At 41.7% G+C, this 22,447-nt stretch overlaps 1 protein-coding gene across 2 annotated transcripts in view; it reads right to left on the minus strand.

Annotated features, from left to right (window-relative positions):
* LOC310985053 (arf-GAP with coiled-coil, ANK repeat and PH domain-containing protein 2-like) overlaps nt 1-22,447 on the minus strand; it is a 50,465-nt gene that overhangs the window by 3,472 nt on the left and 24,546 nt on the right. The window contains exons 7-23 of one of the 2 annotated variants that reach the window (XM_083970489.1): nt 21,146-21,190; nt 20,969-21,064; nt 16,735-16,809; nt 10,173-10,285; nt 9,534-9,585; nt 8,693-8,793; nt 8,422-8,527; nt 7,802-8,010; nt 6,849-6,918; nt 6,564-6,658; nt 6,255-6,457; nt 5,239-5,340; nt 4,605-4,697; nt 4,229-4,461; nt 3,800-3,909; nt 3,585-3,695; nt 2,798-2,859 (exon numbers count right to left, since the gene is read on the minus strand). In XM_083970489.1, the coding sequence (XP_083826615.1) occupies nt 2,798-2,859; nt 3,585-3,695; nt 3,800-3,909; nt 4,229-4,461; nt 4,605-4,697; nt 5,239-5,340; nt 6,255-6,457; nt 6,564-6,658; nt 6,849-6,918; nt 7,802-8,010; nt 8,422-8,527; nt 8,693-8,793; nt 9,534-9,585; nt 10,173-10,285; nt 16,735-16,809; nt 20,969-21,064; nt 21,146-21,190 (1,876 nt within the window). The remainder of the gene's footprint in view (nt 1-2,797; nt 2,860-3,584; nt 3,696-3,799; nt 3,910-4,228; nt 4,462-4,604; nt 4,698-5,238; nt 5,341-6,254; nt 6,458-6,563; nt 6,659-6,848; nt 6,919-7,801; nt 8,011-8,421; nt 8,528-8,692; nt 8,794-9,533; nt 9,586-10,172; nt 10,286-16,734; nt 16,810-20,968; nt 21,065-21,145; nt 21,191-22,447) is intronic. The other variant, XM_083970488.1, reaches the window with a different exon arrangement.

A 22,447-nucleotide genomic window follows, 5' to 3' on the forward strand; every position in this document is an offset into this window, starting at 1 on the left:
AATATATTTATGAAAATAATAAAAGGATTATTGTTACATCTTAAAAATATACTGTTGTTGTACTCATGTTTAAATCACAGAGCAACCCTCAGGCTGAGAACCGCCTCTCTGCACTCAATCAGATAGGAACACTTGAGTGGAGGGAACTGTCATTTTTAATAAAAAATAAAGGGGGAGGCAGGATTGATGAGGTTAGTTCCCCCTCACATTCATCACCCCCGAACATCTCGTCATTCATCAGTTGATTGGAGGCGCTGATGAAGAGGCCCCCTCGGGTATCAAAGGGGACGCGGAGCTGATGCCGGCACAAGGCAAATCCTCTCGCAAAGCAAAATGACGCAAGGATCGTTCAGTGACTGGAAGCACGTACTTCACCCTCTGCTCCTGCTGCTAAACACTCGTCTTCCTCTCATGACCACTGCTGGTGTGTCTACTGCTTGACCTTTCAGCCAACGACCGCTAGCAACAGTTTGTGTATCATTCTCTATCGACGACTATTGCACAAGCTAAAAAAATAAGAAGAATTTCTTGTTGTAGGTCCAAAACATTCAGGTCTTAATTTTTAAAAAGCGGGAAAAATGACCACAAAGGATTTTCCACTTTTTTTTCTTTAAAAATAAAAAGCAGCACTCGGGCTATTAACAGTCAGGCTACTGTACCTACAGCAGCTCCTCTAGCCCTTGATCTATAACATGCTTCATTATTTTTTGGACAAGTGGACGGTAACTCTGAGCACATCCTCATGTCACCAACACACATAAATGCACAAATCCCTTTTCTCTACAATCTAAAAAACAAACGCCTTAGTGTCTACTCTAAAAGGACATAAACACTTTGTCTGTAAAAGCAATCACAACACAATCAGCAATCCCTATTCTAACAAGCCAGCGCATCTCCAGACAAGTCGGCGGTTAAATACAAAACATATATCGTTTTGCACTGCTGCACTGATGAGAATCAGCAGAAATGGCCATTTAATCAAAGTGCTTTGGTGCCCTGCAAAGGATTAGGAGCTGCATGGTGTGGAGATGTGGGATGAAACTGGGGTACGCTTGGATTCTTTTTTCATTCACTATCAATAAAACTCAAGTGAGCCTCACACTCATCTCGACACATTCTTTGTGAATATCTACTTTTTTTTTTATAAAGCTCACATATGATTAATATAAATATAAGCGAGTACTAGCAGGTGCTAAAAAGCTATACATGGTTACATGTGGACATTATTTCTAGACTATTGCACTTGTTGCTTTGACGATGAACCATCCTCTGATGCTTTTTCTACATCTGAGTACAAATCCACTAACATTCAAGACAATCGATGCGATGGCACTACAAGGCCTTTCGTCTTACAATTCTGGATTTCCCGCGGTTGAGGGCAAACACACTTAACCGACTAATAACCAAGACACAATATTGTCAAAACAGGAAGTAAATACGTCACAATCAAAACAAGAAAAGCAAGGATGTGTCCCTCGTGGCATTCACCCCTGTGCAACCAGAGTTACTCTCAACTCTGCTCTGTCAGACTATAAAGAAATGTATGTATGCACAACATTTACAACATATACAGTATGTATATCCATACGGTTCCTAGAATTATGTTTATAAAAAAAAGCAAACTAAAGAAAAATAGACTTCTTTTTTCTGACCACAAGGAAGATGCATCATGTCTGGACAACATACACTTCAGATAAGTTAACAGGCCTTGAAAATTGTTAAGACTTCAAACAGGAACCTTACAGTCACGGGAAATGGTACAGTAGTTGCATAACCATCAACAGGAATGTGCATAAATTACTTCTGACAAGTTAATTTAAGATGAAAATATGCGGTTTGTACACACACATTAAGCCTCTCCAGACTCCTCAGATTATACAAAAATGTCATTCAAAAGTCACAATTATTGCCAGATAGTGAAAACTGCCTTCACTTTGAGGTCTGAGTGTCACTGGATACTGGTGGCAGTTACTGGGTAGCTAATTTTTTGCAAAGATACTTTGATTGATAGCAGAGTCTCCATACTAATTAAAACATGTACTGAAGAAGTACTCTAGCCCAAGAAAACACATTTTCCATTATTTACTATAAATCATTGAAAACCTCTTAAACAGAGGGAATCAACAAAAGTAGCATCGTCTACACGTAAACGGAGAAAGTACAGACTATCTAGTAAAAAGTGACACTGTTTCTTTTAATTTTGTGCTATTAAATTATTCTACGTCAGTAACAGTCACTGAACTGAAAAAGTGGATGTTCCACTTTGGAACAAAACTCTTCAGTAATGTCCAGAGTCGATGGCTTTAACCCTGTCACATTAACACAGTCTAGCACCTGATGCTGTACCAGACAAAGGTGCAGTTTGCCCAGCGCCCGGCGGGAGCTGGGAGGTTAAAGTAGAGGTTGCATTCATTCAGAGTAACAGCAAAATACAGGACCACGTCTGAGACAGAGTTGGATTCAGTTCACTCTAATCAATCATTAGAGTCAGTGGATCAAATGTCTCCTTATAGGAAGGCGTCTTAATAAAGAGGGTGCCTCTGATTCGGAATCAACCCACTGAGAATGAGTTGTGTGGGGATTTAGGCCATCCTCTTGTTATTGTGCTATTTTTTTTTTTAAGTCAACTGACCCCAACTCTGAAACGTGGGCTTTACATTTCCTCTGAGCAGTAAGCTGCTCCTGTGTTTGGATGGGAGCGGACAGTTTCATTAAGTTTCGTCCAGCTGCAGGCTAATAAACTCCTGCATGCACTTCCTGTACTGCATTTCGGTCGGGCTGTTGGTGTTATATTGACCTGACTGGCTGTAGGGCCCCTCCGCCTCTCGCATCTCCTCGTTCATCTTTGCCAGTCGCAACCTGGGGAGCGAGTAAAGAAACAGGAGGCAATTGAGTGCTTGAATTGAGTTTCCTGAAGCTGACATGCCAGTTACAATGTTTATTCTTAAGAAATATACATCCTCAGTTCTAGCTGTCCTTAACTTCTGAATAACAGACCACTGTTTTGAGTAAAGGAGGTACTACATCGCTTCTGACTGAGTGGTGACATCTTGTGGCCAAAAACATGCTACTCAATGGTAGACACATGCGGCATGATGGTTTTGACAAAAGCGTCTAAGCTCTTTCAGCTCATCATTAAATGGCCAAATGTAGAAGTGTTTTGTAAACAGTTGTGTGTAGTTGTGAGTGTGTAAAGTGAGTGAGTCATTACTGGCCACGCTTTATTTAAATGTCACTGACCAGGTCACTGTAATTTCACTCTCACCTACAAGTTAAAATAATTTTAAATCTAAACATGGTGTTCACAACGTCTTCTTCAGCATTTCATTGCCTTTACTTTCCACGAAAGTTTTTGAAGTGTTAAAATAAAATAAAAAACAAACAAACAGACAATAAAAAAAACAATAAAACTGCCTGTACTCAGTGTTCCCTCAAATAAAGCACCAAAACCACAATGTGTCCAAAGTATGTGGCAGTGGTGCTGCTGGTTGACTGCACTGCACAGCAGGTAACCAAGGCAACTCTTTCAGCAGATAATCAAGACAATGACAACTAAGAGTAATGATAATAGGGAGGACACTTACAGCGTGACAATGTCTGCATTGGCTGCCTCCACCGCTATAGCCAGGGGTGTTTTCTCATCAATGTCTGCAGCGTTTTGATTGGCTCCTCTTTTTAAGAACAAACACACTTGCCTGAAACAGAGATCAAACACAATCAAAAGAGTTTTATGACCCTTTTCAAAAAAATTCGGTGTTATGAGGTGCAGTAATGATGGTCGGGAGATGTGGAAACGAACCCTGTGTGTCCCAGCATGGTGGCATGGTGGAGCGGTCCCCGACCCTGAGTGTCCTGCTGGTTCACATTAGCTGCATTTTGAAGCAAAAACTCACAGGCGACCAGTGAGCCCTGAAATGAAACGTTGATATAATGACACACTGGATTATTGTCAGGTGACAGAGCACAAATGTTCACAGAAGCGTTACAAATTGTTTGCACAGGCCTTCATCACCTCATCCATCACCACACTTTTCAGCAATCATGTACTCGACAATGCTGAGTTTGTGTCTTGTGCACTTGTGCATTACTATACTGCTGGTTTTAGTTCCTAAATATGCACCCATTTGACTGTTCAACACCAAAAAGTCCAACTAAATAAAAAAATATTAGCAAACAAACTATCCATTCAAAAAAGCAAATGGGACCAATCTGACTGGATAATATTTACCCCCTGCACAGCCATGATGAGTGGCGTCCTCTTGTCATCCTCTGTATTGACCCAGTTGACCTCGGCTCCGTGGGCCAGGGCCTCTGCCATGTCCGGCAGGCTGCGGGCACATGAAGCCCAGTAAAGCTGCAGACCGGGGCTGTACTCCTTGGGCTCATAGAAAACCATCTCCTTACAGGGCGACGGAGGAGGCAGCACGGCAGGCATGGGCATGGGCGGAGACTCAGCAGCATCTGAGAGTAAAATAAGGATGCACGTCTTTAGAGGGGCTGGGTGTTTCTCCCTGGAAGTGATGCAGTGCAGCTAAACTTAACCCATCAACTAAATATTATTATTTGTCCCATTTAACGGGAGATTTTAACTTTGTGTGTCTCACCTGCATCTGCCAGGCTGTGATTGGAGGGGGTGTTGGCCAGCATTTCCCTGCTTCCATCAGCACTATTTTGAATGCCACTGTCTGCACTTTTTACTGCAAAGCAAAGAGTCTGGGTTACTTTTACAGTGAACGACGCATAATCACAATCCTCAGCTCGGACTACCTCCTCATGAAGCCTTTGGATAAAGGCATTTGTATTTCTGCACCTGAAACCAAACTTCAACATCTCTTAGATGCTCTTTTTTTCCTATTCCAATTACCAGAAGCAGTAGGTGGCTCTAATATTTTGTATAGCAAGTGTGCACATAATGAAATCAACAGAATGAGAACTCAAGGACAGATCCTCACCATCACCTTATACCTTAGGTCCCCCAAAAGATAAGATGAGACAGATGCAAATGGAAATACAAGACCAAAACCATGTGAGAGAGAGAAACACACCCCAAACCCCCGGGGGAAAAAACAAAACATGGTACGCTCTGCGACATGTGGAGTGGTCCATTAGGAGGGTCTGGATGAGGGAGGAAGAGAGGAGTAGATGGAGGGTTGTTAGTCCACAGCCTCAAAGCAGTGAACACGAATGGACAGAGGGGGGGTGGAGAAGCAAGCGAAACACTGAGCATTTAGTACTTACTGCTCCTGAGCTTGGCGGAGGTGTCAAAGTAGGAGAAGAGCGAGTCAAGCTCGTCAGGACAGAAGAGAGAGTCGCGGCGGGCCTCCGAGCCGCTGGCAACAGCTACGCAAGGGATGACGGGAGTTTGGATATTGAAGGGCGAAGGGAGTAAATTAAGTGTCAGGGTGGGGTTGTGGGGTTGGGAGGGAGGGAGGGGGTGGGGTAAGGTGGGGGGGTAGGCGGTGAGAGCAGGGGTTAGTTCATAAGCACAAAACAGCCACAAAAGGAAAGGAAAGGAAAAGAAAGGAAAGTGAAGGAAATGAAAGAGAGAGAGTGAAAAAAGAGAAATTGAGCAAAAGGAGAGAGAGAGAGAGGGGAGCAAGGTGAAAGCACAGAGAGTTAGACTACCAGCTCAGCTGACACCAGAGGAGACTCACTACAAGAAGCAATGGGAGGCAAAGAAGGCTTAGACATATGCTGCTCACAGAGAACACACAGTATGCCGGGTGGGTGGACACAACTCATATACACTATATGAACTTTGCTCTCTTCATGAAGTGTCATTTTGTTTTTTAAGAGGCACTAAAAGTTCTGTTTGCTGCATGTACAGTAAAGACTCAAAGTGAAAATCATTATGTAGCCAGGAATACTAGTGGGTTGGAGAAAATTTGAAATGTAGAGGAAGACAGTAAAGAAAAAGAAAACTGAACTAAACTAAACAAAAAACTGAAATATGGGATAAAGACTATTCCCAATCTGAGAATGAGAAATCCAACCAGCCAATCAGGATTAGGGAAAATGATCAAAGCAAGAGATTAAAAACTAACCCAACAGCCAAACCACCATCCACTGATTTTCTAATACATCAATTCTCAACATACTGATTTTCAAACATTACAGTTTGTTGAGGTTGTCGAAGTTAAACCCATCCAGTGCAATGCCGGGTCGAAATTAGTTTTGTTGTTAATCAGATCCTATGAATTATTTGTCATTTCTTCAGGTTCGGGGACGAGGGAGGAATTTATTCATGTACTGACCTGTCTGTCCGGAGGCATTTGAACCAGGTCGCAGTTTGGGAGTAGGCGGCGGCGGTCTTGGTGGCAAATGCTCGGAGCTACTGCTCAGCCTCTTCTCCTGTTTACTCAGGGAAACCACTTTGTGACGAAGCTCCTCGTCTGACGGCCGGCGAACAAACCGGCGGTCCACGTATTTGGCTTTGATGTAGGCCTCTACCTCGTGTCTGTGAGAGAGTGTTTGTGGGTGAAACATTTATAGAAAGATTTATTTCCTGGACACTTTATTTCCTTTGCTTTGAAAATACCAAGTGCTTTCTTCTAGTGCTGTACCTTGGGTCTCCTGGCTGTGGTTTTCTGGATCCCAGCTCCTCCCGCCGAGCCTCATAGATCTGGTTAATCACTCCGTTTCCCAATTCACACATTAACTGTGGTGAAAAAACAACAACAGAAAAATGAGTAAACACAGCTGCATAATAAACCTGTAGAAAACAACAGCACCTTTCAGCATGAACTTAAATGTGTACTATAAAAAGATATAAAAGTTAGGAAGACAGAACTTGATAAATTTGACTTTGAGCTGAACACTTAAAGTACATCAGCTTTTTTTTGACCGACCTTAAGAAGTTCTGGTTCCCAAGTATCCAAAGTCAGAGAGCGAACCTTAGAGAAATGCACTCCAAGACTCCTGCAGATGAAACAACACAAATACTTTTAATTGACAGTGGCCTAAAAGGCTAAATGCTGTGAAGTCAATACTTTTAACATACAGCTGCAGTCTGGGTTTTAGCCACAAGGTGGAGATCAGCATATTTACATATTTAACAGAACAAAATCCCTGTATGTACAGAATACAAATCAATGGCATATAGCCTGCATCTCTATGTACTGTAACTTACAATGTATCTTATAAAAAATATTACTATAAGTAAAGTTGCAGAGATTTACAGATGCCACAAATTCATTCAGTCATTTATAGGATTATAATTTATATAATCAGTTCAATTAAATCCTTCATATTTTTCAACCTACCCTGACTTGGAAATCACAATACAAACCCTAAAGTAATTATCCAAATTACTTTTTTGGGTTGTTGTAACAAAGGCGGCCTGATTCCCATGTGATAATTATTTCAAATAGAAAACATGAGGCGTGACCTGGAGACTTTTTAAATCAAAACTCGGCCCGAATAATAATTAAATAGTTGACCCTGCCAAGTAATTAAACAGCATCACAACATACCAAGTGTTCGTATCAGTGTGTTTACATTTCAAAAATCCCATAAGGCCAGAACATTTTGTACATATGCTCTGATGGAGAATAGTTTCCATAACTAAAGCAATCACAGTGAACACAACATAAACTCTTCTCCTGTAAAGTGATAAATAAATAAATACTTTTTGGTTCCTTGAGTTAATTAGTTGCTCTCAGTTTCTCTTTTTTTCAGTTTAGAACAGACTGACTTCAAATTTCATATTCTATTTATCTGAATACTCCACATCCCTTTATTATTTACAGTCCTGCACCTTGCTTCCATATTATTTGCTCAACTGTTCAAACAGGGGCTTTACCTGTGAATGCCAGAACACTGTATACAGAGGGTGATGCCCAGATTGATGCTGGCCCAGCGGGGGTCTGGTTGGCCACAGTCGCAGCAACAGGCATTTCCCTGGATGGCCAGAACCTTCTGCAGGGCGCTCTCTCCTTTCAGCGATCTCTCTTTAGGCTCCCCACCGGAGTCCAGACTGCCTGTTGATGTTGATGATTTCCTGTCCAATTTCTAACGTGAGAGAGATGGGAGTCAGCCAAAAGAGCAAGTGATGATTCATTAAGTTGGGATAGGATAAAAGAAAACTTTGGGAGGGAATTCTTTTGGGGTAATTGTGAGAAGCAAACATTTACAGGACACGAAAGGGAAAATGACTAAACAGAAATCTAAGTATAGCAAGTCAGTGTTACACACATAAATACATATTAATGCAGTTTTAGATTATCTAACAAAGGAGCAAATAAATCATGAAACCAAAATACATTTTCTTTGTTTTCCCTATGTCTCTCTTGGGCAGACTACTTCTCTTTTATTTTCATAGCACTGTGACTAGGTTTTTAGCTCTTATGAAATGTTTCTACATGAATCATTTCAACCATCAAATTCATCCGACTGTGTCTGTTTTTTTAAATTTTTTTTTACCTCGCCATCATCTCCCTTGTCACGGAAGGCGGTGGCGATGCTGTTCTGGACGGCTTTGATCCAGGCCTGTCGCAGCTTCTCCGAGTCTGCCTGCATCATACAGCTCCTGTTGGGACAGAGAGACATCACACCACTGCTGGCAGCTCCATGTGTGTGTGTGTGTGCATGTGGTAGGGATTGGATACACTAGTGTACTGTACCACCTTTTTCTTAACATATTGCTGTGCTCATTAGACTGATGAGGGGCGACATTTCAGTGACTCAGACTTACTTGGTGGGTGACACCACTTCGAAGCAGAAGCGACGCTCTATGTCTTCACAGTGTTTGACTGTACATAGCCTAAGATCCTCTACCACCACTGTAGGGTTGTCCTGAGGGAACAGCACAGACACTTTGGTTAAACACAATGCACAAACACAGCTGAAGCTCCAAAGATTTTCAAACATAATGTTCCAACAAAAAACATTTATTTACCCTTTTAATATTTAAAACAGGCCTGCTGACAAACAACAAATGACACAGTCCATATCTCGTGCAAACTGATTCATCTAATTCAACTGCTATTGCATGTTTTTCTCCAACTTTGTTGAATATATCATGTATCTCTGAGCTTATAAATTACAAAAAAAATGTAGCTCAACCGGTACCTGCCAGATAAAAAGGAGTGTTACTGAATAAACTAGCGAAATGTAATATTTCCTCTGCTTTGTTGGCATTGCAGAGTGTCAAACCACACCACAAGCTGTTTTTGTCCAACTCCTCTTAAAATGTAGCAAAATAACTTTCGGTTGGGCAATAAAATACTACAGTAGACACAATCCTTTCTATGGAGTTGCACACACATGTTCAATGTCTGTAAACTAAAAAGTTTAGAAACAGTCCAGAATGTGACTTCAGTTGCACAACGGCTACATCTTAATAGTTGAAATACACAGAAATACATCTACACACATGCAGCTGCATTTTGTCCAACACCAATCATTGGTTTTTAATTGCTCTATACAGTGAGGCTACAGCATCCTGTTAAAAACACATGGAGGGATATTTGTGCTGGAAGTCAAACACATGCATATTTGAGTGTGGTTGGTTTTCAGGGAGTCACTTGACATACCTTGAATTTCTTCTGGTACACTAGCTGATTGTTTTGGATGGAGAACCAACGTCTGAAAGGAGATCATGAGTTCATTAAAAAACAAAGTCACATGCAGATACCAGTGATGCTCCTAAAATAACACGTTAACATCCTTTGATGACCAAATGAATGGATTCAACAGGGAGTGCGTAAGCTCATGGTTGAAGAGACTATATTTGAGTATAGGTTCTTGACAAAAGTGCGTTTTTGGAGGGCAACAGTGACTTAATTCATCTATTTCTTTATTGAGTAAACACCAATATTTAAGTGTATGGAGTTGTATGGGTCAACTTGAAAAGACAAAGGTGAGAGGGTGAACTGACTGACATGAAATGTATTAAAATGTTCATTCAATTTGTCCACTAATGCATAATCTCTTCCTTCTTATTACCAGCGAGTTAGATTCTTGCATCCATTATAAAGAAAGCCCTTGTATAATAATATTTTAAAGCACTTGCTGAGGCATTAAAATGTAAAACGCCTTTCATATCTCTGTTCTAAATTCTAATGGCAGTGCTTGGCCTCTTAAATCCATTATCAGCCGACAAGAGCAAGGCTTGATCGTTCAATCAAATGTAATGTATTCATAAAATGGCTGACTGTGTGCATCTGTTGTACCTATTCCAAGTCTTGAAGGCGTTGCTGGCCCTCTTAAACAGATAACCCTCCATGGCGATGCCGTTGTCTGCGTCCACATTGTACTCCAGCTTGGTGTCGTCATGTGAGAAATCCTGAAAACGAGATGGAGAGGAAGGAAAAGGACATAAACGATGGTGGCAGTAATATATTTTTTCTTCTACATTATCCTTGTAGATGCTTTGTTGCTAATGATTTTATTCTGAAGTGACAAACGTGAACTATTAGTTTAATTAATAAGTGCTAAATGGCCAACAGTATAGCCTCTGCTCACACTGACCAGCATGCTGTTTCACACCATAACCCAGAAAAGACAGAAACAACAGCCTTACGCTGAAAGATTAGTAATCTATTCCAACCAATATACTTCCCCAGAGACGGGATTAAATGGATATGCAACAAAAACCATGAATGACAAGATAATATAATGGTAGTGACAAGTACAGTGAATACATCATTGCTTTTGTTTGTATGCAAACTATCGAATAAATATTGTAAATGGTTATTGTCCTATTACTGGTTGGCCAAGACACCTCATGTCAAATTTCCTTCCCATTACTTCAATAATTGCACAAAAACAATTGTTAAATCTTCAAATTAAAAGTCTACATTCAAAGTTCCTGCAGGTAGATTACTGGGTTAGTTATTGTCCTCCTGAGAGTAAACGCTGCCAAGCTGAGCTTTTATGCATCCTTTCTCTCATTAACTCTGCTGTAACTCAATCTGCTGTGTTGTTATGGGCCAGTCTATCTTTAACTACCTGAGCCGCTGCCACACTTTCCTGACACCCTCCCAGCTCTCTCAGTTTCAAGTGACATTGAATACCATGATGCTTGCATGTGTGTGTGTGTGTGCGTGCGTGCCAGTCCTTGTGGAGTCAATTTACAGTGCCCTCGTCTCTGCAACCAATTACAACTCAATATCGACCGGCTTCTCCCTCTGGAAACTTTAAAACTTGTGAAAATGCGAAAACTTCTACATTGTGACCAAATCTCTAAAGAGACTAGGGATAAATTAAATCTCACCACAGACAAACCTTAGTGTAGCAAACTCAGCAAGAAAAATACATGAACACTGACCAATCTGAGTCCTAAGCGGAAATGACCTCATCCATTTGACAGACAGACACTACTGTCTCCTATTCACTTATTTTAAAACAGAAACATTAAACATGCACAAGTAGAAATATCAGGATTCTAATGGTTCTAGTTTTATTATTTCAGATTTATTACATCTCTCTTTTTGAAATTTGGCAAATAGTTTTTACTGTAACAGTTGTTCTATCTCACTACAGGCTTGTCAGTCACCTGTAAAGCATAAACTGCTTTAACCTGTAAGAAGTAGGCTACATAAATACAGCTTGATCAACTGGTCGATGTCCATTTGTGCATGCAAACCCCCCCTCTCATTGCTGGTGTTAAGCCCCTCTGCTTATGATACCAGGGTGTAATCAGATGGATGACCCCTCACTCACACACATAGGAATACAATTTTCTGGCATGACATACACTGGGACAAGTGGGGTTATTTTGGGGGCACAAGAGGAACAAAATGTGTCTGTATTAAGCTTCTGAACGGTAGGATGACGGACATATTCCAGTTCAAGAATTCAACAGATGACCTGCTGCTAAAAGTGGAACAAAATGACTACACTGAAAAGAATTTTAAAAAAATAACTGCCTGGGAAATCATGCCAGTGACACAGACCGCTTTGATCCATGTGTGGATTCACTCACACATGTAGAAACGCACAAACACTTTATGACCCACAATCCCTAGGGCCAAAGAATGAAACACAATGTGCAGCACTGTTACTGTCATGTGAAAACCTTCTTGGTTCTCTTGTTTCAACACAGGATTAGAAATTTCTATGACCACTAAGGTCTGGGAAATCATTTTCATCCCTATAACGTATATCTAAAAACACAGTGGTCAAGCTCTTAAAATACAAATAAATACACAAGGTTTATTATCCAAAGAGCCAAAACAAGACAACTGACTGCACAACAGCAAACCACTCACTAATATCAAACCAGGAAGCTCACTGTAGTGGACACTGGCACCAACCATGGGGCATCAAAGTGCATGCTGCATAATCAAGACACATCAAGACTTATGCTCTCTACACAGATGAAGGTGTAAACATGAACACAAACACTGCAATGCAGTCTCGGAGCACAAGCAGGAGGGGAAAGGAGAGGAGAGGAAAGACAGGGACAGGTGAGGCTACAAAACGGAAGTCAGATGGAAATCGATGCGATGACTCTACGTACGGAGGTCGACCTCCAAGCACAAAAGTTGCGGTAGTCTGGCAAACAGTCGAGCTCTGTCACCTCCTAAAACGTCACACACAGCAAGAGAACGACACAGAACAGATAGATATATATCCTCGCGCTAACACAAAAATATTTAACACATCAGGGATATGCCAAAACAAAAAAAGTGGAGCACACACAAGAGAGGCACTCACGCTAAAGAAGCACAGACATAGACACAGACTATTTCTAGAAATAACAATCTGCACAGAGACACTGTCGCATGCATGGACACACACATACTCTTCCTCAGTGCCTCTTAGTTGCACTCACCAGATACCACACATAGTGGAAACGGCTGAAAATCTTCATTTTCATGACGTGTGGTGTGGGCCACGTTGTTTGTGTGTGAATGTTTCCCTGTGACGCTGATGAATCTTTTCTATCCCAAAGACGACCTGTGTAGCATCTCAATGACAGTGTGCCACTATAAGCGGCATGACTCGTCTCTCACCCCCTCCTCTGCTGCGGCTCTGTGTGTAATGTGTATCTATCAAAACTTTCGTCACAGGCTCTGCCGCTCCTCCTCCCGAGGCCTCATGCTCTAAGCGAAGGTCACCTGAGTCTGTGTGTGAGTGTGAGTGACTGTTGGGTTAGAATAATTAAGTAGACTGTGCGCCGGAGCTCAGGCATCAAACATTTATACTGACCTCAGTTTAACAGACGTGCACTCAGCTTTTCCCTTCACTCTTTTATCTCCCACGTGTGTGTGTGTTACTGAAGTAACCAAACATTTAACCACGCTGAATGTCTGTCATTTTCAATCTTTATCAAAACATTTTGTATGTTAGCCTGTTAAGGGTATGTGGCCTATTCTCACAGAAAAGCGAAAAGACCACTTTAAAACCACAGCTGTTTCAGATCCAATGACTTGCGTTTTATTTCTTTACGAGGTAAGACAGAAAAATCTTTCAGTCAGCAGCCCATCACTTCCTCTCAAAGCAGCACTGTGACACTGTCATGCTCCATGGTCACAGCGCTGCTGCTGAATAATGCACACGGGCAGGCAGGAAGCATACCAAACACAACCTCAGGACCCCCTTCAACTCCCGTGAGGATGGAGGGTTTCATCAATACAGTGATGGTGGGAAGAGTTCATGTGTAAATGAAATGAACCGTGTGCACAGGAACGAAAAGACGTTACAATAAAAGAAGTGTAAGACTGAGAGACAGTAGGTGAGATGGAATAAAACCCTTAATGACATATAATGACAATCATTAAATGATGTGGGGCTCAATAAACAACAATTGACCGGTTCCTTTGCACAACATCTAGCTCTCAAAACTCGCAGTCTAGCTCAGACTGAGGTATAAACGAAAGCCTCTCTACCCAGTGGAGTTTCACAACAACAGTAAGTGATGAGGACGGCCCCACAGGTAAACAACCTGCTTCACCGGCAAAACTACAAAGGCAAGATCAGACATCAGAGACATGTGAAGAAGTCTATTGTGTTACAAGCGCACATTACCCTAATCCCTGAGGGTGATGTGGATCTTTAGACGAGTTTATACTATATATAGTTTATTAAAATAGCATTATACTGTAGGTTCTATTGCAAAGGGGAAAATCAGCATGATGGGTTAAAGACCCTGTGAAGCCACAGACGTCTAAGTTCCTATGAGCACGATGCCGAGCTAAATATATCACATTAAATAACATCAATGTATGGGATAAGTAATACACTGTGGAGCATTGGTGACCAAGAATCAGGCTATTGTTAAGTGTTACCAAATCATCTTACTGTCAAAGCAAATGTCGCTGTTGGGTATTATACAGTATATCAGTACAATACTTTGGTTTTCCACTGCACTTGTACTGATAACTATAAACATGCTTCACTTCATTCAACTGGAAAGCTTTGCAAGTTTCCTAAATAGAAATGTGATGAAGGCCACTAGCAAAACCACTTAAGTTAATTTAGCATGTGTGAATAGCTGAGGTTGACTTAAGTGCACACAAGGACATGCACAAGGGCAAATGAAATATGTTAAATTGCATCTAATCATTGAGTTTTATCAGTTCAATTTGTAATGAACAGGCTCACTTGTCTTCCTACAAATGATGAGATCTGCAGAAGTGGAGTCTGAGAACAAAGCAAAGACCACAGTATCTATCCATCCAACCATGCAAACATGACACAGGATCAACAGTGAGGGGGGAAAAGGAAGAGCTTACCTGCAAAGCAGCCTGAAGTGAGCAATAGAAAAAGAGAAGAGGAAAAAGGGTAGAAGTAGAAGAAAAGAAGAGACAGCTGGTTAGAAATGTCTGTGTACAAACAGCTAGACAGGAGAGAGCAGCGGGAGCAAGACAGCATAAAAATAGCATCAAAGTAAATTGAGGGAGGGGAGCTGGAGGATAGGTGCTCAAGGACAAGTGGAAGCTGGCACACGTACCATCAATGACCGAGACCGCAAGAGGGAAGAGAGAAAGATGACAGGACAAACAAAAACATGAAGGGGGAGGAGATGGGGACCACAAAAAAAGAAAAGAAAATGACAGGTGCATGAAGTGAAAGACGTCAGAAGATGAACTACTTGCACACAGTTAGAGACCGAAATGAACGTCAGTGCACAAGGCAGATGAGTTAACAGAAGCCCAGCAGACAACAGCTGGGTAAAGGACTGGCAGATGTTGTCTGGAGTTAATGATGTTGTTTGAATAGAAGCTAAGGGCAATTTACCACCTCTACATATTAACATAACAATCCACATCCTGCTCAACTTTTACACTAGTGAGGGTTTAAAAGGTCAGTGTCCAAAATTAATAGAAACATACTGTATGACAAAACTGCTTATAAATAACTAAGAAACACCAGTGAAATTAAAACCTTGGGGACAAAAAAAATTCTCCCATAATTCTGAGTATCCCATTACTTCTATTGTTATTTCTTGACAAAACCTCTGTTGTACCCATGTGAAAGACAACTCACGAAAAAGTGTGACTCACAGGGGATATTATGGTTGGCAGAGGTGCGGGACGGAGATGGGAGCATGCTGAAACACAATCTTGTTTGTTTGGAAATGGGCTTCCGTCAGCCGTCAATAATGCATGGGTGTGTGGCTGAGATCATCCATAAGGATTACCTTACACCTGAGGGCGGAGTACTACCTCCATTCACTCAAATGACAGTACTGTACAAGTACCATGGCTGAAATCAGTCACTTTAACATAAGAATCCGCATTTAGGAAAATTATCTCATGTGCAATATTGTTTCAAATAGAAATAACAGATTTGTCTTTAGTATTTGAACATACTTACAAATAGAGAAATTTAGCCTAGAGCATTTTAGCATTCAGACAGATGTCAGAGGAAGTGAGCAGTGGTAGCAGCAGCGCAGGAGATCTGGCTGTGGGGTTAAAGTCCTGTAAGATCCCACAAGAGTGCTGTGGGTTTACTTTTAATGGGAGGAGGCATAAGTGCAATAAGAAAGGATTTGTGACCTAAGGCAGGAGGATCTAAAAGCCATAAAGTTACGACACACATACAAGAAGCCCAGGCTCAGTGTGGCTTTGCCATGTTGGTCACACACTAAGTTTTCATGTTCCTGGGTATTTGCCATTGACAACTGTGCACCTGATCCTGTTGTATTGTGATTTACATGTAGGAGGGAAGTGTTAAAAAGTGCATGCTTCTTCAGGTTTGTTCATGGTGTTTTGTACATTGGCATTGAAAACAAGCGGAAACCTCTGAGACTGAAGAATGGAGTCAAAATGAAATTGCCAAGGACCACGGTTCTTCCAGTGGTTTACGGCTGATAGCAAAAGCGAGTCAATCCCCTTTGTCTCCCATGGTAAAATTCCCACCCTTACAGCAGAAACAACCACGGTCACAGCATGGGGTAAAACTGGGTTTGGTGTCTGCAACTAATTTTCTCCTTCATTACATTTGTAAAGGGGGTATTACCATTTAAATGTCATTACAGCTTAAAGTTATATAAAACTGAGGTTATTCTGCTGTGATTGGCCAGTGGATGAACGCACGCTTGCCACAAGCTCCACAGCGCCTCACGTGCCTGAACTCTTTGCCCATTTTTGGATTAGCCGGATGGTCGGCATAGTTGGGCAATAGCGGAGCAGCCCATTCAGGGTTTCATTACCACTCTTCAGAAAACCTATGTGTGATAGTGACATCAACATCCATCTTTATGTATCGTCTGTCTGTGTGGTATAAAACCCAAAGGAAGGAGAGGGTCCATCCATACAGTACTGTGTGATTGTGTGTGCTGACCTTTTGCTGGATGGTGGAGTGTTTCTGTTCCATGTCTCTTTTCTCTTTGGCAGCATCCACCACCAGCTGGTCCAACTGCAAGAGACAGAACGACTGATTAGTCAAGCTTACCAAACCACCTGGTCACACACATTTCATTCTGACATTCCCAAACATTTAAGCTCTTGTTCAACACAAAACATATATGACCGAGTGGATTTTTTCCCCCTGATTTGTATCCCCATACAATTACAGAAAGCAGATAAGAGAGTTGTAGCTGTCACAAAATCTACTGTTGGGCCATGTCAATCAAAGGTCTCTCTTTCGACTGAATTTGATGTATGTGTGTGCATTGACACTTTCTCTTTCCAATCTTGGGAGCACAAATGATTCCAGCAAATAAATAACTTTTCCACCGGCCACATAAAGCCAAGGCACACTCTCTCCTCTAAACAAAGTGGACTGTGCTACAGAGGCTTCATCATGTGTGAAATTGGATGGGGGGGGGGGGGGGTGATTGATTCTCCTCGTCTGCCGGAGTAACCATCGCGTGCAGAAGGGAAAAACAAAGAATCTTTTGAGCGTAAAAGAGAGCAACAAAATTAAAAAAAGAACTTCAATGAAGTGCTGGAGGTCATAGGCTGATTCCAGAAATATACCAGCCTCCCTTACAGCAGTGAAAATCTACTGTGTGCCCTTTGTCCGCTACCGCAATGTGACCTAAATCAGCACGTCTCGAGCCCAAAACACAAAAAGATCAGTATCAAACTACAGATCAATGATAGAAGGGGGGGGGGGTGCACATGAATAAAGGTGAGTAGAGTTCAAAGCTTTAGTCAGCTAAATGTACCTTGTTCCAGATTTGCTGATTTGTTTTTTAAACTATCAACCTACTAAACAGAAATGATGCACTGGTTTTGCTATATAACGTTTCACATATAAACAAGGCAATGGAGCCGTAAAACATGGCTGTCAAGAAACGAATAATAATCGTCACAAAAACTGGAACATTCAGAACTGGTTGTTTGGTCATAAATATTTTACAATTCAATAACAAAAAATGAAGAAGAAGAAATCAGTCCAGAACACAGAAAAGTGACAGTAAGGGCATATTACACATGAGCGTTGCATATTTAATGCAGATTTGACAAGCACTGAGGACCACAACTTCTGAGCTAAGGGTGAATTTCATATTAATGGGTAATAGAAGCTACTGTGTAAAATCATACAGAGGAGCAAGAAGCAAGATTTGACTTCCTCTCTGATCTGGCAAAAGATTATTTATATTGTAGCTTTTACAGTATCAGCCATATTAACAACCAAGCTACTGGGCTTTCTTTCACGAAATACATATGAACATGAAAATGTTATGCTGTTATCTGATATATTCAGAGACTACAGCTTTTGAGGGAGCTTGGTCCTTTGTTTTGTTTAGGGAGGAAATGGGTGGACGGCAAAGCGGCAGACTGATAACATCAGATGGGAAATGTTTTTCCCTGCCGCACCATAACAACTAGTCCAGTCCGGTCCATACCATCTATCTGCTTCTGTCTGTATCTGTAAAGGCAGGTTTGTGACTGTGTGTGTAGCTCTGGATACATTTCTGTGACAGTGAATCACCGTACCCTTACCTTCTTATCTGCGTTACTGTGTCACCCCCACTGACTTCAGACAATGGTCTCACACAGTTCAGTCTATCTGTTACCTCCACACCACAGCATTGCATTGCACTACACTGCAGCTTTCTGGTCAATCTCTCAGCCTTTCACTCAGTTCTGTCATGACATGTAACCATGATGACGAGCTGCACAATTCACGATTCATGGACGAGATACACAACATCCCTCTGAATGCAGATATTCATTCAGCACATGTTCGACCCTGAGGCTCTGTGTCATGGAAGCGGCATATCTTATATTTAGAAGCAGCCCTGTTGTTTCCAACAGCGAGGATGGAAAAAAGAGCATATTTAACACCAAACCAATCGTGCTGTTGTCATGAAAATACATTCAAAATGGACCTTTAGCAAATTTAGTTTTAGTAACTTGGCTGATTGTGTGTTACCAAACTCAGCTGATAATATCACTGTAGGTGACTTGTATCTATCAGCTACAATTACAACTAACCAGGTCAATAACTCATTCTCAAACAACCACAGCCGCAGTAATGTCAAAGTCTAGATGCTAACATCTTCCTGTTTTTGTCTGGGGTTGCGGGGCAATTTGTATTTTCTGTGGTCCGCACTCAATCAAACGCGACCACACCGATGGGATTATTGTGCAAGACCATTTGACACCCATATGCTCAAAACTGCACATCTTTTTTGACTCGAGGCCGTGGAGGGAATCAAGCCTCATTTGCCTACCTCCCACCCCTGTCATTTCTTCTCACAACCCCCAAATTATAGAACAGACCAAAATACATGGTATTTTCATGAGAGAAAACAGATGCGCCTCTCAGGGATCATCGCATTTTTCTATTTTCCTGCGGAGTGGCCACCTTGTACTAGTAGATTCTTGGTGGCTAGTACTCCCACCATTGATCAATTTCTCATCGGTTACAGGCATCAAGTCATGTTATCAGACCTGTTGACAGCTCCTCCACACCTCCCTGCATAGCCTCTCCACCTTCTTGAGCTTCATGATGGAGAAGAGAAAAGAAATAATCCACACTCTTCTTGTCACTGCTTCCCACAGTTCGGCTTCTGATCTTCCTTTCCTTTCAGTCCTGCACTGCTCCTGATTCAATGCGACGGTCTTACAATCCACACAGCACAGATATACTCGAGTTGTTCTCAGCCTCAAACCAACCCTCTATCTCTTTTTTCCCTCCGTCTTAAGGGTCTTTTTCACTTCGCTCCCCTTTTCCTCACACAATCCTTGCTTTTCTTTTCTTCAGCCTTTTGAAGTGTAGCAGCCACAGGTTTACAGTCCATGACTTTCCTTTCAATTTCAATCTCTTTTTGCTTTGAGAAGATTACATGCTGCCTCTTATTCTTCCCTAAGATCTGCTTTTGAAGTTGGACCTGTCCTCCCCTCTTCTCCGTCGTCGGTACTCGTTGCTTCTTTTCTGTCAACTTCTTAATAGCACCAACATCAGATGGGTCCAACTTCTGAGGATGAGGGTTAGAACCACACACGTCTCTCAAATCCAATTTAGAGGACTGTTGTCTGGCGTCTTCAGATCTGGCTTCCAAAATTGTCCTTTTTACTCTTTGTCAAAAACCGCTGTTTAGTTCCTTTTTGTGTTTTTTGTTGGCTCAAATATCAAAAAACATGTTTACAAGCTGCACACAGCTCCTCCTTGACTCCTCACTGTGTGGCTGGACTCCTTCCCTCCTTGGTCTTGCACCCACTTTTGAGAAATGCCTCCTTCTCATTCAGCTCTTCTGTTGCTCCAGCCTCAGAGCCACTAGTTTATATTCCACAACCTTCAGTATCACTCTTTGGTTTCTTTGCTGTGTTCGCTCAGCTGACTGTCAACCCTGTGAGTCTGACAGTGGGGAAAAAACGTTTTCCAGCCTTGTGGGCTGCTCTCTTCCTCATTCCCCCCTCACTGAAACAGCAACTCCTTCTCTGATAATCATCTTAAAGTCACATTCGGCCCATCCTCTGGCTCAGAGGGAAGGCTCTGTTTATCAGAGGTTGCAAACAGACACACACACACACACACACACACACACACACACCGAGCTGAAACATCAGTTGTTGAAAACCGCAGCAGCACACACGTCTAATTTTAGTTTAGAGTTCTCACCTGAAAAAAATCCTGTAGGTTCTGACGAACAGAAACATTTAAAAAATGAAACAACACTGTCCTTGCCTACATAATAAAAAGTGTTTACCTATGACGGTGCAGTGGTATGTAAACTTAGCTAACAGTTATTCTGCTGCTGCACCAGAAATAGCCTCGTGTTTGCTTATGTTGCGCAAGTTTATACTGTATGTTCTGACAACATTGCAAATCCTGTCCAAGACCAGTGAAAGTGTATATTTTGACAAGAAGTATTAAATTTAAAAGACGGAAGTGTCGCATGAATTTTAAGCCATTTAATTACTTTCCCAGCAAACTACGTTTTTTTTCCATCACGTTCTGAAAACAGTTATGTAATAAAAATCAGTTTTTATCACACTTGAAAATAATGTGATAACGTAACAGTGTAACAGTGTAATAGTGTAACACAATCACATTAACACAACATATGAACTTTTACATCATTCACTGTGTGTTCATGTGTCTATGCTGTAGCCTGTACCTGTCCTCCAAGCTGTTTCATAAGTGGTTGTAGTTCACTGAAGAGGTCATATCCTTGGTGAAAGAACGTCAAGTGGGCATACATGAAAGACAGCATCTGTGGAGAAGACAGCAATTAGTCGAAGAGCCAGAAGGAATGATGAAAAAGTCGTTTGATGTGGTTGAGACGCACACTTACCGATTTCAGGATTTCCGATCTTCTCTTGGATTGTAGGACGTTGATCTGTGATGAACAAAAACACAACAGTGAGAGGGGAGAAGGAGTTTTTTTCTTTTTACCTTTGTTGCTGCTACTGTAGATCATATTCTGCATGTTGATAATACAAATAATACAAAAGCAGAGATTTACAGTGGAAAGAATCTCCAGTGACAGCATCACATCTGAGACGAACGCACAAAGAGACTGAGGAGATGAAAAGGGGGAATGAGACACGAAAGAAAAAGAAAGAACCTCTTCAGGAAAAGGCAAATGAAAGAGAGCAGACAAGCGTGAAATGAGTTGCACTGAAGTTGAATGATGAAACCATCACCACAGGCAGCGCTGGACAGCACTACTTGAAGCTGGCACCAGGGGGAGCCCTATGTCTCATGTTTGACCCACAGATGCTGCTGTAGCCACTTACCATCTAACCCCCCTCTCTGCCTGCTGAGAGAGAGTGTGTGTGTGTGTGTGTGTGTGTGTGTGTGTGTGTGTGTGTGTGTGTGTGTGTGTGTGTGTGTGTGTGTGTGTGTGTGTGTGTGTGTGTGTGTGTGTGTGTGTGTGTGGCAGAGTCCTGTCCTTCAGAGCTCATTAGCATCGTTCTGCTTCTCTGTCCTGAGAGGTTATCTTAGGTTAATGTTGCAGAGTAGGCATAAATTATGGCGTACTTTACTGTGACTGACAGGAACTAATAACAACAGCAGCACTGACTAGACTGTGGTGGATGTGTAAGGCTACTATGAAAAGCAGAGCAGTTTCTGAATGAATGTTATCACCATGCCTGCACTACAGTAACTTGGCCCTATTGGCCTTCTTTGTTGTGCAAGAATGAGACACTTCAGTCCAGTGAAGAATTAAAATTGAAATCCTTGTTGTGGCCAGCAACAGTTTTTTTTTTTTTTTAGCTGGAGGTTGTAAGGTCCTTTTCCCTGGCAACACTAACAACCACAGTTGTGTTTATACACAGATGTAACTCCCACTCATGAAGGGAAACTTACTTTTCCATCTCCTAGCCACAGCGGCTGATGTATCACAACTTTTACAAGCCCCCTCCTTCTCTTGATTACAGTCAATTAGTAGTTTTGACTGGAGCAGCACCTCTAAAGGATGACTGTTTAACTAGCAAAGTGCAATACAGTGTCAACAAACACAACAACCGCAGGCAAAATTTATGAGCATTTGGCTGGTAGGTGGTTGGTAATTTGTGGTAATTCCACACTTGTAGGACTGTGAAGAGACACAACATTTGGACAAAATTTAGGCCTGAATTAGTCTGTGTTT

This window comes from Trachurus trachurus (assembly GCF_905171665.1).
Source record: "Trachurus trachurus genome assembly, chromosome: 4".
NCBI lineage: Eukaryota > Metazoa > Chordata > Actinopteri > Carangiformes > Carangidae > Trachurus > Trachurus trachurus.